Source organism: Protopterus annectens, chromosome 2.part1, assembly GCF_019279795.1.
Source record: "Protopterus annectens isolate FY-2018-M chromosome 2.part1, PAN1.0, whole genome shotgun sequence".
NCBI lineage: Eukaryota > Metazoa > Chordata > Ceratodontiformes > Protopteridae > Protopterus > Protopterus annectens.
The window spans coordinates 1829197334-1829213724 of NC_056729.1; the positions used below are offsets into that span (position 1 = coordinate 1829197334).

Genomic DNA, 16391 nt, shown 5'->3' on the forward strand with positions numbered 1-16391 from the left:
ATCATCATATCAATGAGTTAAAGCAGAAAAGGTCTGAACTTCATACGTATTGCAGGAAAGGGACATGACTGCCATGTGTATACATCAAAATTAATGACTGCAGAAGAATGGGACCCCAGGCCACCAATGGTGAAATAAAATGAGTGTAGACATACATTAAGCATTTAACAACATGTAAACTACCTCAGTACAGCACGTCTTTTACATGTTGTGCTGTTCTTCACCCAATGAAAAACAAACGCCAGGTGATAGACTTACACTCCTGGTAATTGGCTGGTTCTGGTGTTTTTGGGGCTTGATATGCAACCTTCTAATTACAGTATCGGACTAATAGTCTACCGTTCATGCAAAGAAAGACTAGACTCCTCCTCAGTAGATCTTAAAGTGAGAAATTACCACCACTATTTTTTTTTCTGGAAGTCCTCTAAGCACAAGTAAAACGTTGTTTGCCTTAAGATTTAAATGCAGCCACCTATTAATACATCTTTAGGTGTCGCCCCCTGCTTGAGTGCTTGTAATCTCCTCTACCCTGGTGCACAGCTCGGCTAAGTACATCTGCAGTGTTGCCGTCACTGCTGAACTGCTTAGCTATCGCAGATGCATGGCTCCATACTTCACTCCTATGTAAAATCAGAGTATCATTTTTTAACAAGAAAATGATATCAAAAATATCTGCTTCTGGGTCTAGCAATCTAAGAAGGGCAAGTCCCCAAATCACCAGTTCTTTAGCTCAGACAAATGTAAAAAGGAGTCCATTCACCCTTAAGGTACAGTGAAATTACCACAAAGATAAGGTGAACAGACAGGGACTACTCAAATTTATGTCAACAATGAGAGGCATGACGTCACTAGTCAAATGTTGCTGATGTAAACCCAAGTGGCAGAATACAGTTATGTGACAGCAGCAGTGTGTGTGTTGAGAGCGAAGACACCATCATGAACGAGATTACTCAAAACAATGCACAATTTCTGTTTCACAACAGCAACCCTGCATATTACCGTGCCCTTCTTGTCACAGGGGGGTAACTTCAGGAGATCTACAGCATACAAAGGAAGTATACCACGCTTTTACAGCAAGACACTGGATTTGCAACCATAATGCACAGTAAGTGACAACCTCAGAGTTCAAACAGAATATCTCAGTAAGAAAACAAAAGCATTACAATTGTGTTAATTTTAATGTTTTACTCTTTGGGTAAAGGCGATATTAACAGAAGCACGGTTGATTCCGTAACTGATAGTTCAAATGTCTGTCTGGGGAATACCAGCATTCCACAATAACATCTGCTGAATGTTTAAGGTTACTAAATACGAGTAATCCTCACATCTTCCTTCACCAAATTCCTGCGCGGAAATTTGTCAGTCTTTTTTGGCCTTTACTGTGCGAATCACACCAAAAGTTAGGTGTCAAAGTTTTGTCTTGTGCTTGTGATACGGCCTCATCTTCATGCACAAATGACATTGCCACAAGGTTATATGAAGAAATCTCAACCATCTGAGCAACCAACCTTAGTGAATTCTCTTCCACAACTCCAACATACCCAGTTCCCAGCCTGGGTTCAAAGTGTCACCATTTTCAATATACAAGTCACTGCTTGAAGGAATGTAAGCCGAAGTCTGGTTTTCAGATGGCCATCGATTTCCTTTGGTTTCTACACTACAGTCCAAATTTGGACTTGGATGTGCTTCTTCCCTTTATTCATTGAGTGGTTTGTGCCTTGCTGAGCCCCCTGAAACATGCTGTTATGATGCTTCCTGTTGAGGCGGCTTCATCTGTTGGTGGCACATCGGACAAGTATCCTGAACATACAGCCACTTCTGAAGACAACCAGAATGGAAAAAGTGCTCACATGGAGTGATTACAGCGGTGTGCATTTCCTTAAGAAATAAAATTAAACATGGATATTAAATCCAGGAATACATGCAAAATAAAAGTAATAACTGCACATTTAATGTTAACAGGACAACTCAGGTAACCAAGTTAGCAAGCCTGTACATATTTGACTAATTTAAAGGGTACCCCATCCCAGGACTTACAAGTCACACATTACCACCTGAAAACATTTCTGTACTGCTAACCTTGAGTGGAACCATAACTACAGAGTTAAATTTAAATTTCATGTCATGGAAATAATGCAACAAGATGAAAAAGAAGTGAAAACAGAAGTGAACTACTCACCATAACGTTCCATCTGAGGAGTCGTAGCTAACCTCGAGTGGAACCATAACTACAGAGTTAAATTTAAATTTCATGTCATGGAAATAATGCAACAAGATGAAAACAGAAGTGAACTACTCACCATAACGTTCCATCTGAGGAGTCGTAGCTAACCTCGAGTGGAACCATAACTACAGAGTTAAATTTAAATTTCATGTCATGGAAATAATGCAACAAGATGAAAACAGAAGTGAACTACTCACCATAACGTTCCATCTGAGGAGTCGTAGCTAACCTCGAGTGGAACCATAACTACAGAGTTAAATTTAAATTTCATGTCATGGAAATAATGCAACAAGATGAAAAAGAAGTGAACTACTCACCATAACGTTCTATCTGAGGAGTCGTAGCTAACCTCGAGTGGAACCATAACTACAGAGTTAAATTTAAATTTCATGTCATGGAAATAATGCAACAAGATGAAAAAGAAGTGAACTACTCACCATAACGTTCCATCTGAGGAGTCGTAGCTAACCTCGAGTGGAACCATAACTAGAGTTAAATTTAAATTTCATGTCATGGAAATAATGCAACAAGATGAAAACAGAAGTGAACTACTCACCATAACGTTCCATCTGAGGAGTCGTAGCTAACCTCGAGTGGAACCATAACTACAGAGTTAAATTTAAATTTCATGTCATGGAAATAATGCAACAAGATGAAAACAGAAGTGAACTACTCACCATAACGTTCCATCTGAGGAGTCGTACTTAATTTTGTCTTCAACCTGTGGGATATGGATCTGTTATCAGATCAGAGCCGGCAACTTTTGCTAGCATCAGCTCCGAGCTCCAAACTCCTCCCCTTACCCGTAATACACCTCCACTGCCTTCCATCCCCAGATCGAGTTTGCGGAACTTATACTGAGAACCTGACCTGAAAGATTTACTTGTGACCTATACTGCAACCCGTAGGCTGATCATGCGCCATGGTCCAGGGGAAGGACGGAGGGACGGCTGAAGACAAATGAAGTACAACTACTCACGTGGGCGTTATAGTGAGTACATAACTTCTTTATCTGAAGTAGTTGTACTTCATTTGGTCTTCAACGTGTGGGACAGAGTCCCCAGCTACTAAACTCCTGGGAGGCCTTTATGGAAGGATATTCCAGAGCACCGCAGAACCAAAAGGATGCTCTCCTTCTGGAAGTCAAATCCAATTTGTAATGAGAAATAAACGTATGAGATTAGGACTAAGTAGCTGCACAACAAATATCATCCAAAGACACTCTAGACCAAAAGGCCGCAGACGTAACCATGGACCTAGTGGAATGAGCTTTCATCTGACCTGGAGGAGACATGCTTCTGTCCTTCTAGACCTACAGGATGCATGAAGAAATCCTTCTATAGTGACCTTAGAGATAGGTTCCCCAAAAAAGGTTTATAGGAGGATACAAACAACTGATCAGATTTACAGAATTTTTTTGTCCTGTGTAAATAGAATCTGTCTATGAACATCCAACTTGTGGAGTTTGTATTCCATCTAGTTCGTAAAATTAGGAAAAAAACACAGGCAAATTGATAGTCTGATTGATATTAAATGGTGCTGCCACCTTAGGAAGAAAGGATGGACTGGTTCGAAGGGAAACCCTATCTTTGTGAAAAATCATGTACGGAATTTTGATGGACAAGGCCTGTAATTCTGAAACCCTTCTTGCAGAGGTAATAGCTATCAGAAAAGCTGTTTTCCAAGATACAAATTTTAGATCTGCAGTCGCGGCAGGCTCCAAAGGCAGAGTGACCAAAGCTTGAAGGACCATAGTTAGGTTCCACGGGGGAACAGGAGCTTTGACCAGGGGGACGTAACAAAAAGGTGCCTTTGATAAAGGCTTTACACAGTCTGGAAGAGGCTAAGGAGGCAGAATTCTTGCCCACATGAAAATGAGAAATGGCAGCCAACTGAACTTTGACAGTAGATGAACTAGCTCAGTGTTGAAAAATATCAGCTAGAAAATCAAGAATGGCAGAAATAGGAGCCGTGAAAGGGTCTCAAACTCCTTTGAGAGGCCCAGAAAGAAAAACGTTTCCACTTACTGCGATAAACCTTCCTGGTCAAAGACTTATGAGCAGCCACCAAAACAGATCTAACTGAGGAGGATAGTCTGGGAGTCATAGCAATCACGGGAACTGGAGCAGCCAAGCTGTGAGCTTCAGGCTGCCCAGACTAGAATGAGGTACCCCGGAGGGGTGTGAAATGAAATCCTGAATGGGATCTAGGATCCAAGATGGAGCCAGAAAGTGAGACCAAAGGAAGGGAAACCATACCTGGCAGGGCCAGAATGGGGCAATGAGGATCACTTTGCTCTGCAGTCGACAAGCTTTCTGTAGAAACCTCAGAATGAGTGGTACGGGTCGGTAAGCATACAGAAGACCCAGCATACAGAAGACAGCGAGGGACAAGCATGAACTAGAGCATCTCTGGGGAACTCCCCCAGCAGGGGGTTCAGAGTGAAAAAAGTAGTTTTGTACCTACCATAAATGTAGATGTCCGATAGATATGCAACTGCAGTCCTGACATATGGGTTGTCCTGCCTCAGGCAGCCCCTCGGTCGGCCGGATTCCAAAGTCTGGGTCCGGCGTCGGCTGATGTCGCCTCTTCCCCGATGTCAGAGCGGCTGGGGTATAAAAGCATCAGGCGATGCCATCTTCTTCAGTGTTTCTTGCCCCAGATGCCAGGTGCCCTCCAAGGAAGGCTAAATTTAGAGAATGGATAAAATTCCAGACATGCACAATAGTAATAAATAGATACACCATAAAAGCTATCCTCAGCTAAGTTGGAAAAGGGGTAGTGGACCCAAAAAAGAAAATTACAGAGGGGTAGGAGGGAGGGTAAACCTGACTGCAGTTGCATATCTATCGGACATCTACATTTATGGTAGGTACAAAACTGTACTATGTCCTTCAAGAATGCAACTGCAGTCCTGACATATGGGTTGAATATCATAGCCAAGCTGGGGGTGGTAGGATCCAAGAAAAAGATGGTATAGCTAAAATGCCCTGCAGGACTGCCGAAGCAAAGCCTGCTCGGGATCTGGAGTATAAAGGCAGGTTGTAGTGTTTGGAAAATGTATGCAAGGAGTTCCATGTAGCAGCTTCTAGAATGTCCTTTGTAGCCACCCCTCTTAGAAAGGCTGTGGAGGTGGCTATAGCTCTGGTGGAGTGTGGCCTGATATCGGCTGGCACACCTTTTCCATGGAAGGAGTAACAGAATCTGATGCAGTGTCCAATCCATTTTGAAATTGTTTGTTTGGAAATTGCCTTTCCTTGCACTCCAGCAGCGTAAGCTACAAATAGTTGGTCAGACTTTCTGTTGGCCTTTGTTCTGTCCAAGTAGTAGCGTAATTGTCTGTGCATGTCCAAGGTGTGCAGCAGCTTTTCCCCTTTATTTTGAGGATTGGGAAAGAAAGTAGGCAGGTGAATTGCTTGATTTAGAGACACCATGGATATCACTTTTGGCATGAATGAAGGATTGGTTCTTAAAGAAACTCTGTCCTGATGAAAAATGAGGAATGGAGGTACTGCCATGAGGGCCTGTATCTCCGAGACTCTTCTTGCTGAGGTAACTGCCAACAGGAAAACTGTTTTCCAGGAGAGAAATTGCATTTCTGAAGATGCTGCTGGCTCAAAAGGAGGAAGAGTTAATTTTTCCAAGACGAAGTTGAGGTCCCATGCAGGCACTGGTGGTTTCCTGGGAGGTTCGATATTCTTTATCCCTCTTAGAAACTGTCTTAGCAAAGGATGTGAAAACACAGGTGGATCGCAGTTGTATTTTGCTGAGATTGCTGAAGCGTGTATTTTTATGGAAGAATATGAAAGGCCACTATGAAGCATTTCTGCCAAGTATTCTAGTATCTGTGGCATGCTTATTACTGATGCATCCTGACCCTTGTTGGCATTCCAGGTGATGAATCTCTTCCATTTGGCTGAATAAGTTTTTCTGGTGGAAGGTCTGCGTGCTTCCAGTAAGATCTCTTGAACTTTTTTGGAGAGAGTGAGATATGGGTGGAAGTCATGGGACCCTCCAAGCTGTCAGCTGCAATATTTGCAGGTTGGGATGAACAGTCTTGTATTTGTGCTAAGTTAGATGCAGAGGCCATTGAGGCAGGGGCCACGGCTTGGTGCGAGATATGCTCCTTAGTAATGGATACCAGTGCTGCCTTGGCCAGTCTGGAGCTATCAAAATACCTTTCGGTTGTTCTGCTTTGATCTTCAGTAACACCTTGGTCATTAATGGTAGAGGTGGGAATGCATAGATTGTCAGAGAATTCCAGCTGAAGGAGAGAGCATCCATTCTCCAGGCTTGAGGATGGTGTGTCCTCGAACAGAACTTCTTCAGATGATGATTGCGGTGAGAGGCAAAGAGATCTATGTCCGACCTTCCCCATGCATGAGTTATTTGTGAAAAAATGTCTGGATGCAGCATCCATTCGTGCGGGTCCAAAATGTTTCTGCTTAGACTGTCCGCCAGAACATTGTCCTTGCCTGGAACAAACTGGGATTGCAACTGTAAGTTCAGTTCCAGGGCCTTTTCCCAAAGAGTCATTGTTAGTCTGCAGAGGGGGTAAGAATGAGTGCCTCCCTGTTTACGTACCACATGACAGTGGTGTTGTCTGTCTTTATTAGCAGATGACCTTGTTGAAGAAATTTTTCGAAGGCCTCGATTGCATGAATCACTGCCAACATCTCTTTCAGATTTATGTGCAGATGCATTTCCCGGGGAGTCCATTGCCCTTGCATGCATCTGCCCTCCATGTGCGCCCCCCATCCATGATCTGAGGCGTCTGTTGTAATGGTTTGACTTGCTTGAGGTTTATTGAAAGACATGCCTTTGTTTAATTGACTTGCTTGTGCCCACCATAAAAATTCCTTTTGGAGACATGGAATGAGTGGTATAGGTTCATAGGTTCATACTAGGCTATCTGCCCGAGGGCATTTATAAGCCTAGCCATAGTTTTGTGGCTTTACGCCACCCCTTAGTTTGGAGAAACTATGCCCATTATTTAGCTGTGCCTCTGTCGAGCAGTGACACTGAGGTAACCCCTGGGGTGTATCTGCGATCTCCCATCCATTGGTCAAGATTCCTCTTGAACAAGGCCAGCGAGGTGCTCTGCCTCACATAAACCGGGATTTTGTTCCACAGCATAGGGAGTCTTTGGGTGATGAATCTATCCCTCCAGCACGTCCTATTAATAACCGTGTCGAGGTTTAAGTCACCCGCCCTTGTGGCTCTGAGGGATCTAGATTTTTTGAGATGAAGCATATTCATCAAATCTGGGTTTGACATAGCCTTGTATGTCAGGCATAGGTCACCTCTGAGTAAGCGGTACGCAACTGAATATAACTGGAGTTCTTTCAGTCGTGCAGCATAAGACAGATTTTTGAGACCCTTTATCCTTTTGGTGAGGAACTTTTGTGACCTCTCCAGCTGCTGCAAGTGTCGGGTCAGATACATTCCGAATGGGGCATTGTACTCGATCATTGGTCCGATGAGTGATGAGTATAGGGAGACTATGACTTCCCTTGATCTAGATGTGAATCCCTTCATGATAAGGTGGGCAATGTAGAAGGTCTTCCTAACTACTTTAGCAATATGAGTGTCGAATGAAAGGCTACTGTCAACCTGGGTTCCCAGGTCCCTAATAACTTCTTCTGTGTTCAGGGGATTGCCACCTATATGGTAGCTAGGGGTAACCTTATTTTTCCCGAAGGGTATGACTATGCATTTCCTGGCATTTAACTTGAGGCCATGGCTCTGGCACCAGTTATCCGTTTCTGTGAAACCCTTCTGAAGGATATCTGTGTCGGATGTGTTCTCAACTCGGCCCAGTTTGCAGTCATCTGTGAACTTTGTCAGCCATAACCCTCCTGTGTTTGCTTGTACTTCAGAAAAGTAGATGCCAAACAAGAGTGGGCCCAGGACTGAGCCCTGTGGGACACCACTTGTGACAGGCTTAGAGTCTGACATGGCGCCAGCAACTCTGACCCTGTGGGTTCTGTCACTCAGCCAGTTTGCAACCCATCTTGTAATGTATGGGTTTACATTTAAGTTGATGAGTTTTTCAATGATACCCGAGTGGGGTATTGTATCGAAAGCCTTCGCCAGGTCTAGGTAGGCTGTATGGACTGCCTTTCCCTCGTCAATGGCCTTGCTGACTGTTTCAAAAAAGTCAACCAAGTTTAAAAGGCATGATCTGCCTTTGACAAAGCCAAACTGGGTTGGATCCAAAGTCTGCAAATTCCCTATGTCTTTATTTATGAGATCCATTAGGATCCTTTCCATGGCTTTGCAGATCAGGCTTGTCAAGCTAATGGGACGGTAATTTCCAGGGTCGGTGGAGGCACCGCCTTTGTGGAGTGGGACCACAGTCGCTGTGCGCCACTCCCTGGGTACGTATCCGGAGGTGAGAACAGCTGTCCTAACTGTGGGTTTAATTCCTCGTTGAGTTCATGGAGCACACAGCCGGGGACACCATCAGGTCCCATGGATGCTGTGTTCTTTGCCTTGGAGAGAGCAGTTCTCACCTGAGCGTCGGAGATGTTTGGGGGGCTACAATCATTTGGTATAGATATCTCTTCTTTAGGCGGGAGGGTGGTAGAAGTTTGCACTGAACCTGTCAGCCAGTATGTTGGCAATGTCTGTAGGATCAGTAATCTTCACATCATTTTGAACTAATTCTGAGCATATCTGGGAGTTTCCTCCTAGGTTTCTGACATAGCTAAAGAATGCGTTATGGTTGTCTTTAGAGTCCTTAGCTATTTTTTTCTCAAAATTAGCTTTGGATGATTTTATGAGAGCTCTTAGCTTTTTACTTATAGTGATCAGCGGTGTCTTACCTTTTAAGGATTTTGCTCTATCTTGTAGTAGCTTTCTCCTTTTATTGTAGAGTTTGTTTATGGCTGGGGTCCACCACACTGGACGCTTGCCTTTGGTACAAAGAGTCTTTGTTTTGCTTGGGATTGCCTGATCCATGCAGCCCTGCAGGTGCTGGTAGAAGGCATTTGTAAGTGATTCAGCGGTTTGAGTAATGTTAACCGCCGGCTCAGGGGCCTTAAAGGAGACCACACTAGTCTTTAGAAGTGTGAAGTCGGCTTTCGAGAAGTTCTTTACTGTGGTCTTTTTCATTTCGGGTGGGGGCGGGATGAGGACCTCCAGCGAGATTAGTTTGTGATCAGATCTCACCAGTGAGGGGTATACTTCTGGCTTTCTTCTAAGTTGTGGCTGTGTTGAGATCATAAACCTTTTAGGTACCATTGTAGTTTTCTCATGTGTAGTCTTGCCAGTGGAATCAGAAGAATGCAAGATGCCATGAAACCGAGGGCCTGCAGGATTTTCCTTGCAGTCATCTGGGTGAGCTTTGCTAGGCTTTTGAAGTAATCTGGTAATTGTTCTTGTTTTTCTTCTGTGAGGAAAGCCATTTGTGTGTTTGTGTCCAGTTTGGCTCCTAGAAAAATTATTTGTTGGGATGGCAGTAGTCTTGATTTTTGAATATTGACTGTGTATCCCAAAGCCTGTAGTAAGTGTATGGCATAGTCCAAGTTTCTTATCAAGGCTTGTTTGCTGTCCGCTTGTATAAGGCAGTCGTCCAGGTAAGGGTATATTTGTATCCCCTGGAGTCTGCAATGTGCAATTACTGATGCCAGGCATTTCGTGAATACTCTGGGCGCAGTAGATAAGCCAAACGGCAATGCTGAGAATTGATAATGCTCTGACCCTGCAAGAAATCTGAGGTATCTTCTGCAACTGTGTCTGATTGGGACATGCAGGTATGCCTCCTTGAGGTCCAGAGTAACCAGCCAAGACCCCTTGCCCAGCATGGGAAGAAGTTGCTGTAACGTCAGCATTTTGAATTTTGGCACAATGAGAAAAGTGTTTAGAGCTGACAAGTCCAGTATAGGCCTCCATTGCTTTTCTTTTCTTGGAACAAGGAACAGTCTTGAGTAGAATCCCTGACCTTGTTCCTGAGGAGGAACCTTTTCTATTGCTTCGATCTGTAACAGGTTTGAAACTTTGTATGAGTGCCTCTGCCCTTTGATTTTGTGGCAGGTTTGGCATGCCTTGTCTTGCTGGTAAGGTATGGAAGTGGAACCTGTAACCTTTGTCTTTTATGTCTAGAATCCATTTGTCCTTTGTTAAAATGTGCCAATTCTTTGAAAATAAGGATAATTTTCCGCCTAAAGGTGCTTCTCTTGGTCGGCGTGTCAAAGTCAAGTCATTGTGATTGTCCCTGTGGAGCTGTAGAAGTCCCTGCGCCACTTTTCTGATTAGTTGGTTGCCATTGGCGGCCCCTGTAGGAGCCTCGGTATTGCCCTCTACCTCGAGCACGCCTGTTTTTTCCCCTTTGGAACTTGTCAGTGTCTGGAAAGGACCAATTCTTTGAAAGCCAATTCCTGCTGAACCTCGGTGGCTGAACCTGGAGGAAGTCTTTGACTGTTTGTACTGATTTAGCCTTTTCCTCAACAGATTTCAACACATCCTGTGCATTAGCACCAAATAGCTTCTGTTTTTCCAGAGGTGCATCTAGGAGCTTTACTTTAACATGATCTGGCAATGCCTGTTCCTTCAACCAAGCATGTCTACGTATGACGGCCCCTGTCATAGCTGCCCTACATGAAGCTTCCAATGCATCATAACCACACTGAAGAAAATGATTGCTAACCTGCTGAGTATTATGAACCAAATCCTGCAAGGCCTTTCTATCTAAAGGCTCAGGAGAGGCTAACTTTTTCTGCAAATCATCCATCAAGAAATCCTGATACTGAAACATATGAAAAAGACAGTGAAGTGCCCTCATGGCAAGGGTGGTTGAGGTATAAACTTTTTTGCCCCATCTCTCCAAGGACCTCGATTCCCTGTCTGCGGGCAAAGGGTTTTTGGCCGTGGAGGTGGCCACTCCTTTGGGCCCCTGAGAAATAGTTTCTAGATCAACAGAGTGGGCCTTAAAGAGATGCTTGTGAGTGTCAGGGACCCTGTAATATCTGTCTGGCTTGACAGGAGCAGGAGGGAGAGAATCAGGAGAAGCACTCGAGTCTGAGTACACATCATCCAATACATCTAACACTGGGGGTATAGCTAAAGGCCTGTGCTGGGATAACTTAAGGAAAGTCCGAAGCCTTTTCCTGGAGTCAGAGAAATCCTGGCCCTGCCACTGAAAATGCTCTCTCATGGAGTGGAGAATTTCCCCGAAAGAAATATCCTCTGGAGGAGAGGCAGAGGGAATGGATTCATCAGCATCAGAATCCTCGTAGGCCTGGAAGGATTCTTCCTGGGAAACTGAATGGTCTGAGTCCCCAGAGGCTTCATCTGAGGAAAGGGTATCTTGTCTGCTCAACCCTAGGCCTTTTATCTGCAGGCGGCTGAGAACCTCTGTCTGGGTGTGCCTGAAAGCCTCTGATTAAAGAAATTAGATCTGCAGCTAAAGTCATGATCTGTTTATCAGAAGTGGAACCCTGGGAAAAGGATTTAGGAGGGTGAGCCTTAGCCTGGATGGCAGCCTAAGCACGTGTGTAGGCCTTGATGGACATAGGGACCGGAGGCCTAGCTGCCCCACGTGCTGGAGTAACTTTATCCACTGGTATGGTGTCAGGTAAGTCCTGGGCTTCGGTTTCAGGAGGAAAATCAACAACCGGCACCGGGGTAACCTCCGGGACCGAAGCGTGCGGTAAAGCGGTGTCGTTGGTCTGGAGCGGTTGAATTACCGCCTCCGAAGAGACCGATGCACTCGCGGTAGGCTTTGGCGTGTTGTTGGTGGAAAACACGGGCAGAGAATGTCAGTCCCGGTCCTTCCGTTTTTTGGAAATGTGTTGTCAGATGTTCCGACGGCATGATATAGGAGAAATTTTCCCCAAAAAAGTCTTCAGCAAATTCTGCCCAGCGCCTGAGAGTGAGCTTATTGAAGCAAGCACAGGCCGAGACGTCTTGGTCTGGGTCCAGGCAGGGAAGGCAGTAAGAATGGAAGTCCTTATGAGGTATTTGTTTACCACAAGACAAACAATTATTAACTTTTGCAGTTTTATCTGACATCGGCTGAGGCAAGAAAAGGTTCCCCAACGGGGTACTTAGCTTTTTGATGACTTTGGTAACTGAAAACACAGGAGATGGCCGACCGGCACTTGCGAACTGCTTCTGCTTCGGGCACTGTGCGGCAAGAAAGACTGAAGATGGCGTCACCTGATGCTTTTATACCCCAGCCGCTCTGACGTCGGGGAAGAGGCGACATCAGCAGACGCCGGACCCAGACTTTGGAATCCGGCCGACCGAAGGGCTGCCTGAGGCAGGACAACCCATATGTCAGGACTGCAGTTGCATTCTTGAAGGACATCTTGCTGAACTTCGCGTTGGAAGGAGATGCAAAGAGATTGCAGTAGGGTTGACCCCACTCGCTGAAGATACATTCCGCTACTGACAGATTCAGGGACCACTCAAGACATTAGAATGGTCTGAGAGCCTGTCTGCTAGAATGTTGGACTGTCCCAGAATATGCATTGCGATGAGAAAGCAACCGGTGGAGATCATCCATTCCCACACTCTCATGGTCTCGTGACAAAGGGGGTAAAGATCTGGTCCCTCCCTGTTTGTTGATATACCAGACCACTGACATGTTGTCTGACCGAATTGCAATCGTTCCCAGAGGAGGAAAGGCATGAAGAGCCTGAAACTCTAGGACGACTGCCCTCATCTCTAGGACATTTATATGCAAGCCGGTCTCTATGGTGGACCACAGGCCTTGGACTGTCCTGCCCGAACAATGCCCCCCCACCCAAGCTGGGAGGCATCTGTGGTCACTGTGGTTTAGGCCGGGGCTGGAAAGTACAGTTGTGTACACTTACCATAAATGTAGATGTTTGAGTGTATTCACTGTTGCAGTCATTACATTTGGGTAATCTGCTGGCAGGTTGCCCTCAGTCGGCCTGATTAACAAAGTCTTGGGTCCTGCATTATCACACATAATCACACCTGTGGAGATCATCCATAATCACACAAAAACATACTCGAAGGCTCTAAATAAAGATCTGCCTAAGCAGCAGAGACCTCCAAAGCAGACACCCAAGCAACCGCTACCCCAAAACAAAACACGTGCAACACATATCTCACAAAGCCAGTGTGCCGAACAGTCACAGCCCTTAAGACTAAACAATACACCTGATACACTTGTAATAGGTGACTATCGTCAGGCACACTGACGTCCCGCTCACCAGGCTGAACAAGGAGAGGGTCACGGTGAGCAGCCTGTCGGGCGCTAGGATCCGCCACATAACACAAGCACTCAGGTCACTCCAAGGCAAGTACAAATATGACTCAGTCATTGTCCATGCTGGTGTGAATGACCTGAGACGTACCTCCCTGGACTACATGAAAAGAGACATAAAGGAGCTCTTTGAGCATGTAGCCCAGGCCGGTATGACCCTGACCTTGAGTAGCATTTTACCCTCACCAAGAATGATGCCACAATATGAAGACAAGATGATCAATTTCAACAATTGGCTTAAGTACTGGTGTCATTCAAAGGGGATCCAATGCCTGTCAGCTTGGGATGATATGCTCGACAAGCCATGATGCTTCGCTAGGGACGGCTTGCACCTGTCACCCCTGGGCTTTCGGATATTGGCAAAGGCTCTTGCTACCCCTATAGTGCCTTTTTTAGGCAAGGCTCAAAAGGCAAACCCACCTCCATAGGTATCACAAGGGATAAGAAACTAAGAGTAATGCTACTCAATGCCAGAAGTCTAAACCTCAAGATGCATGCACTCGAAACTCTCCTTAGCATGGAGAACATCGATATCTGTGCAGTAAGAGAAACCTGGTTCAGGGCTCCCGAGAGCACCCCAGCACTACCAGGTTATACCTCATACCATGCTTTTGGCCCCAAAACTTGGACCGAACCACAAAAGGAGGGGGAGTATCGATATTCATCAAAGATACCCACACCTCCAGGTTGGTGGCAAAGCACGAAGCATCAGAGACTATCCATGTGCAACTAACAGTGGGTAAAACTGCCTTCCAGTTTATAGCCTGCTACAGACCACCCTCCCAAACCCAGGAACCCCACTCGGCCTTCCTGAGAACACTGGAAAATATGAAGGTCTCTCCAAACACCATTATATTAGGCGACTTCAACAACCCAAACATAGACTGGGAGCATTACTCTAGCTCCAACACCCTAGCCCAAAGGTTCCTAGAATTTATAAACTCAAATGCTATGGAACAACTTGTTACCACTCCCACAAGAGGGGAAAACATACTGGACCTGATCATCACCAACATGGGGACTCTATGCTCCAGACCAGAAGTGTATCCCTCACTGGTAAGATAAGACCATAAACTAATCTCACTGGATATTCACATCCCGACCCCACCCCCTGCCCAGAAAACCACAGTGAAAAACTTCTCTAAAGCAAATTTCACACTCCTCAAAACCGAGGTGGAATCCTTCAAAGCCACCGGGCCTGTGGAAAATACGGCCCAGACCGCAGAATCCTTTATAAACACATTCTATAAACACCTTCAGGAATGCATGGATCATGCGATCCCAAATAAAACCAAGACCCAATCCTCCAAAGGCAGACGTCCTGTCTGGTGGACCCCAGCCATAAACAAACTATACAATAGATGGAGGAAGCTACTAAATGATAGAGCAAAATCCCAAAAAGGGAAGGCATCACTGATCAGTATTAGCAAAAAACTACGGGCACTCATAAAATTGTCTAAGGCCAGCTTTGAGAGAAAAATTGCACAGGACACTAAGGATAATCACAAGGCTTTCTTTAGTTATGTTAGGAACCTGGGTGGTAATTCCCAGATATGCTCAGAATTAGTCCAAAATGACAAAAAATACACTGAACCCACAGACATTGCCAACATCCTAGCTGACAGGTTCAGCGCAAACTTCTCCCCCCCCTCCCCACCAAAAGGGCAAATATCTATCCCAGCAGAGTGCTGCCCCCCTGACATTTCAGATGCTCAGGTAAGAGCCGCCCTCTCCAAAGCAAAAAACACAGCATCAATGGGACCAGACGGTGTCCCGGGCTGCGTCCTACATGAACTCCAAGAAGAGCTAAACCCAAACATAAAACTACTGTTCAGTCTCAGCCTTACTACAGGATATGTGCCCAAACAGTGGCTTACAGCAACAGTGGTCCCTCTCCATAAAGGTGGTGCCTCAATGGATCCTGGAAACTATCGCCCCATAAGCCTGACTAGCTTAGTCTGCAAAGCTATGGAAAGGATCATCATGGACCTCATAAATAAAGATAATGGGGACCTACAGACACTGGATCCTACCCAGTTCGGCTTTGTTAAGGGCAGATCCTGCCTTTTAAACCTGGTTGATTTCTTTGAAACAGTCACCAAGGCGATGGACGAGGGGAAGGTGGTCCACACAGCCTACCTGGACCTCGCTAAAGCCTTTGATGCAATACCCCACTCGGGCATTATAGATAAGCTCACCAGCTTAAATATAAACCCCCTATGTCACTAGATGGATTGCAAACTGGCTCAAGGACAGAACCCACATGGTTAGAATTGCTGGAGCCATGTCAGACTACAAACTAGTTACAAGTGGTGTCCCACAAGGCTCAGTCCTGGGACCTCTCTTGTTCGGTATATATTTCTCGGAGGTACAGGCCAACACGGATGGACTGTGGCTGACCAAGTTCGCAGATGACTGCAAACTGGGCGCCATAATCGACTCTCCAGCCGACACAAGCATCCTCCAAAAGGGCCTCATAGAAACAGACAACTGGTGCCAGAGCCATGGCCTCAAGCTAAATGCCAAAAGTGTATAGTCATCCCTTTGGCAAAAACAAAGTGCCCACAAATTACCACATAGGTGGTAATCCATTAAGTACAGAAGAAGTAATTAGGGACCTGGGGACCCAAGTTGATAGCAATCTCTCATTTGACAACCACGTGGCCAAAGTGGTTAGAAAAACATTTTATATAGCCAACCTAATCATGAAGGGATTCACATCTAGATCAGGGGAGGTCATCGTGCCTCTTTACTCATCCCTCATCAGGCCCATAATTGAGTACAATGCCCCTTTTGGGATGTACCTTACCAGACACCTGCAGCAATTGGAAAGACCCCTAAAGTACCTCACCAAGAGGATCAAAGGGCTCAAACAGATGCCATATGCTGCCTGGTTAAAGAAACTCCAGCTCTACTCAGTGGCATACC

General features: G+C 45.4%; 1 protein-coding gene across 1 annotated transcript in view; it reads right to left on the reverse strand.

Annotated features, from left to right (window-relative positions):
* Positions 1-1163: 1163 nt before the first annotated feature.
* LOC122795046 (RING finger protein 145-like) overlaps positions 1164-16391 on the reverse strand; it is a 689797-nt gene continuing 674569 nt past the window's right edge. Inside the window, exon 9 of the mRNA XM_044063623.1 lies at positions 1164-1878. Within this exon, the coding sequence (XP_043919558.1) occupies positions 1744-1878 (135 nt within the window). The 3' untranslated portion in view covers positions 1164-1743. The remainder of the gene's footprint in view (positions 1879-16391) is intronic.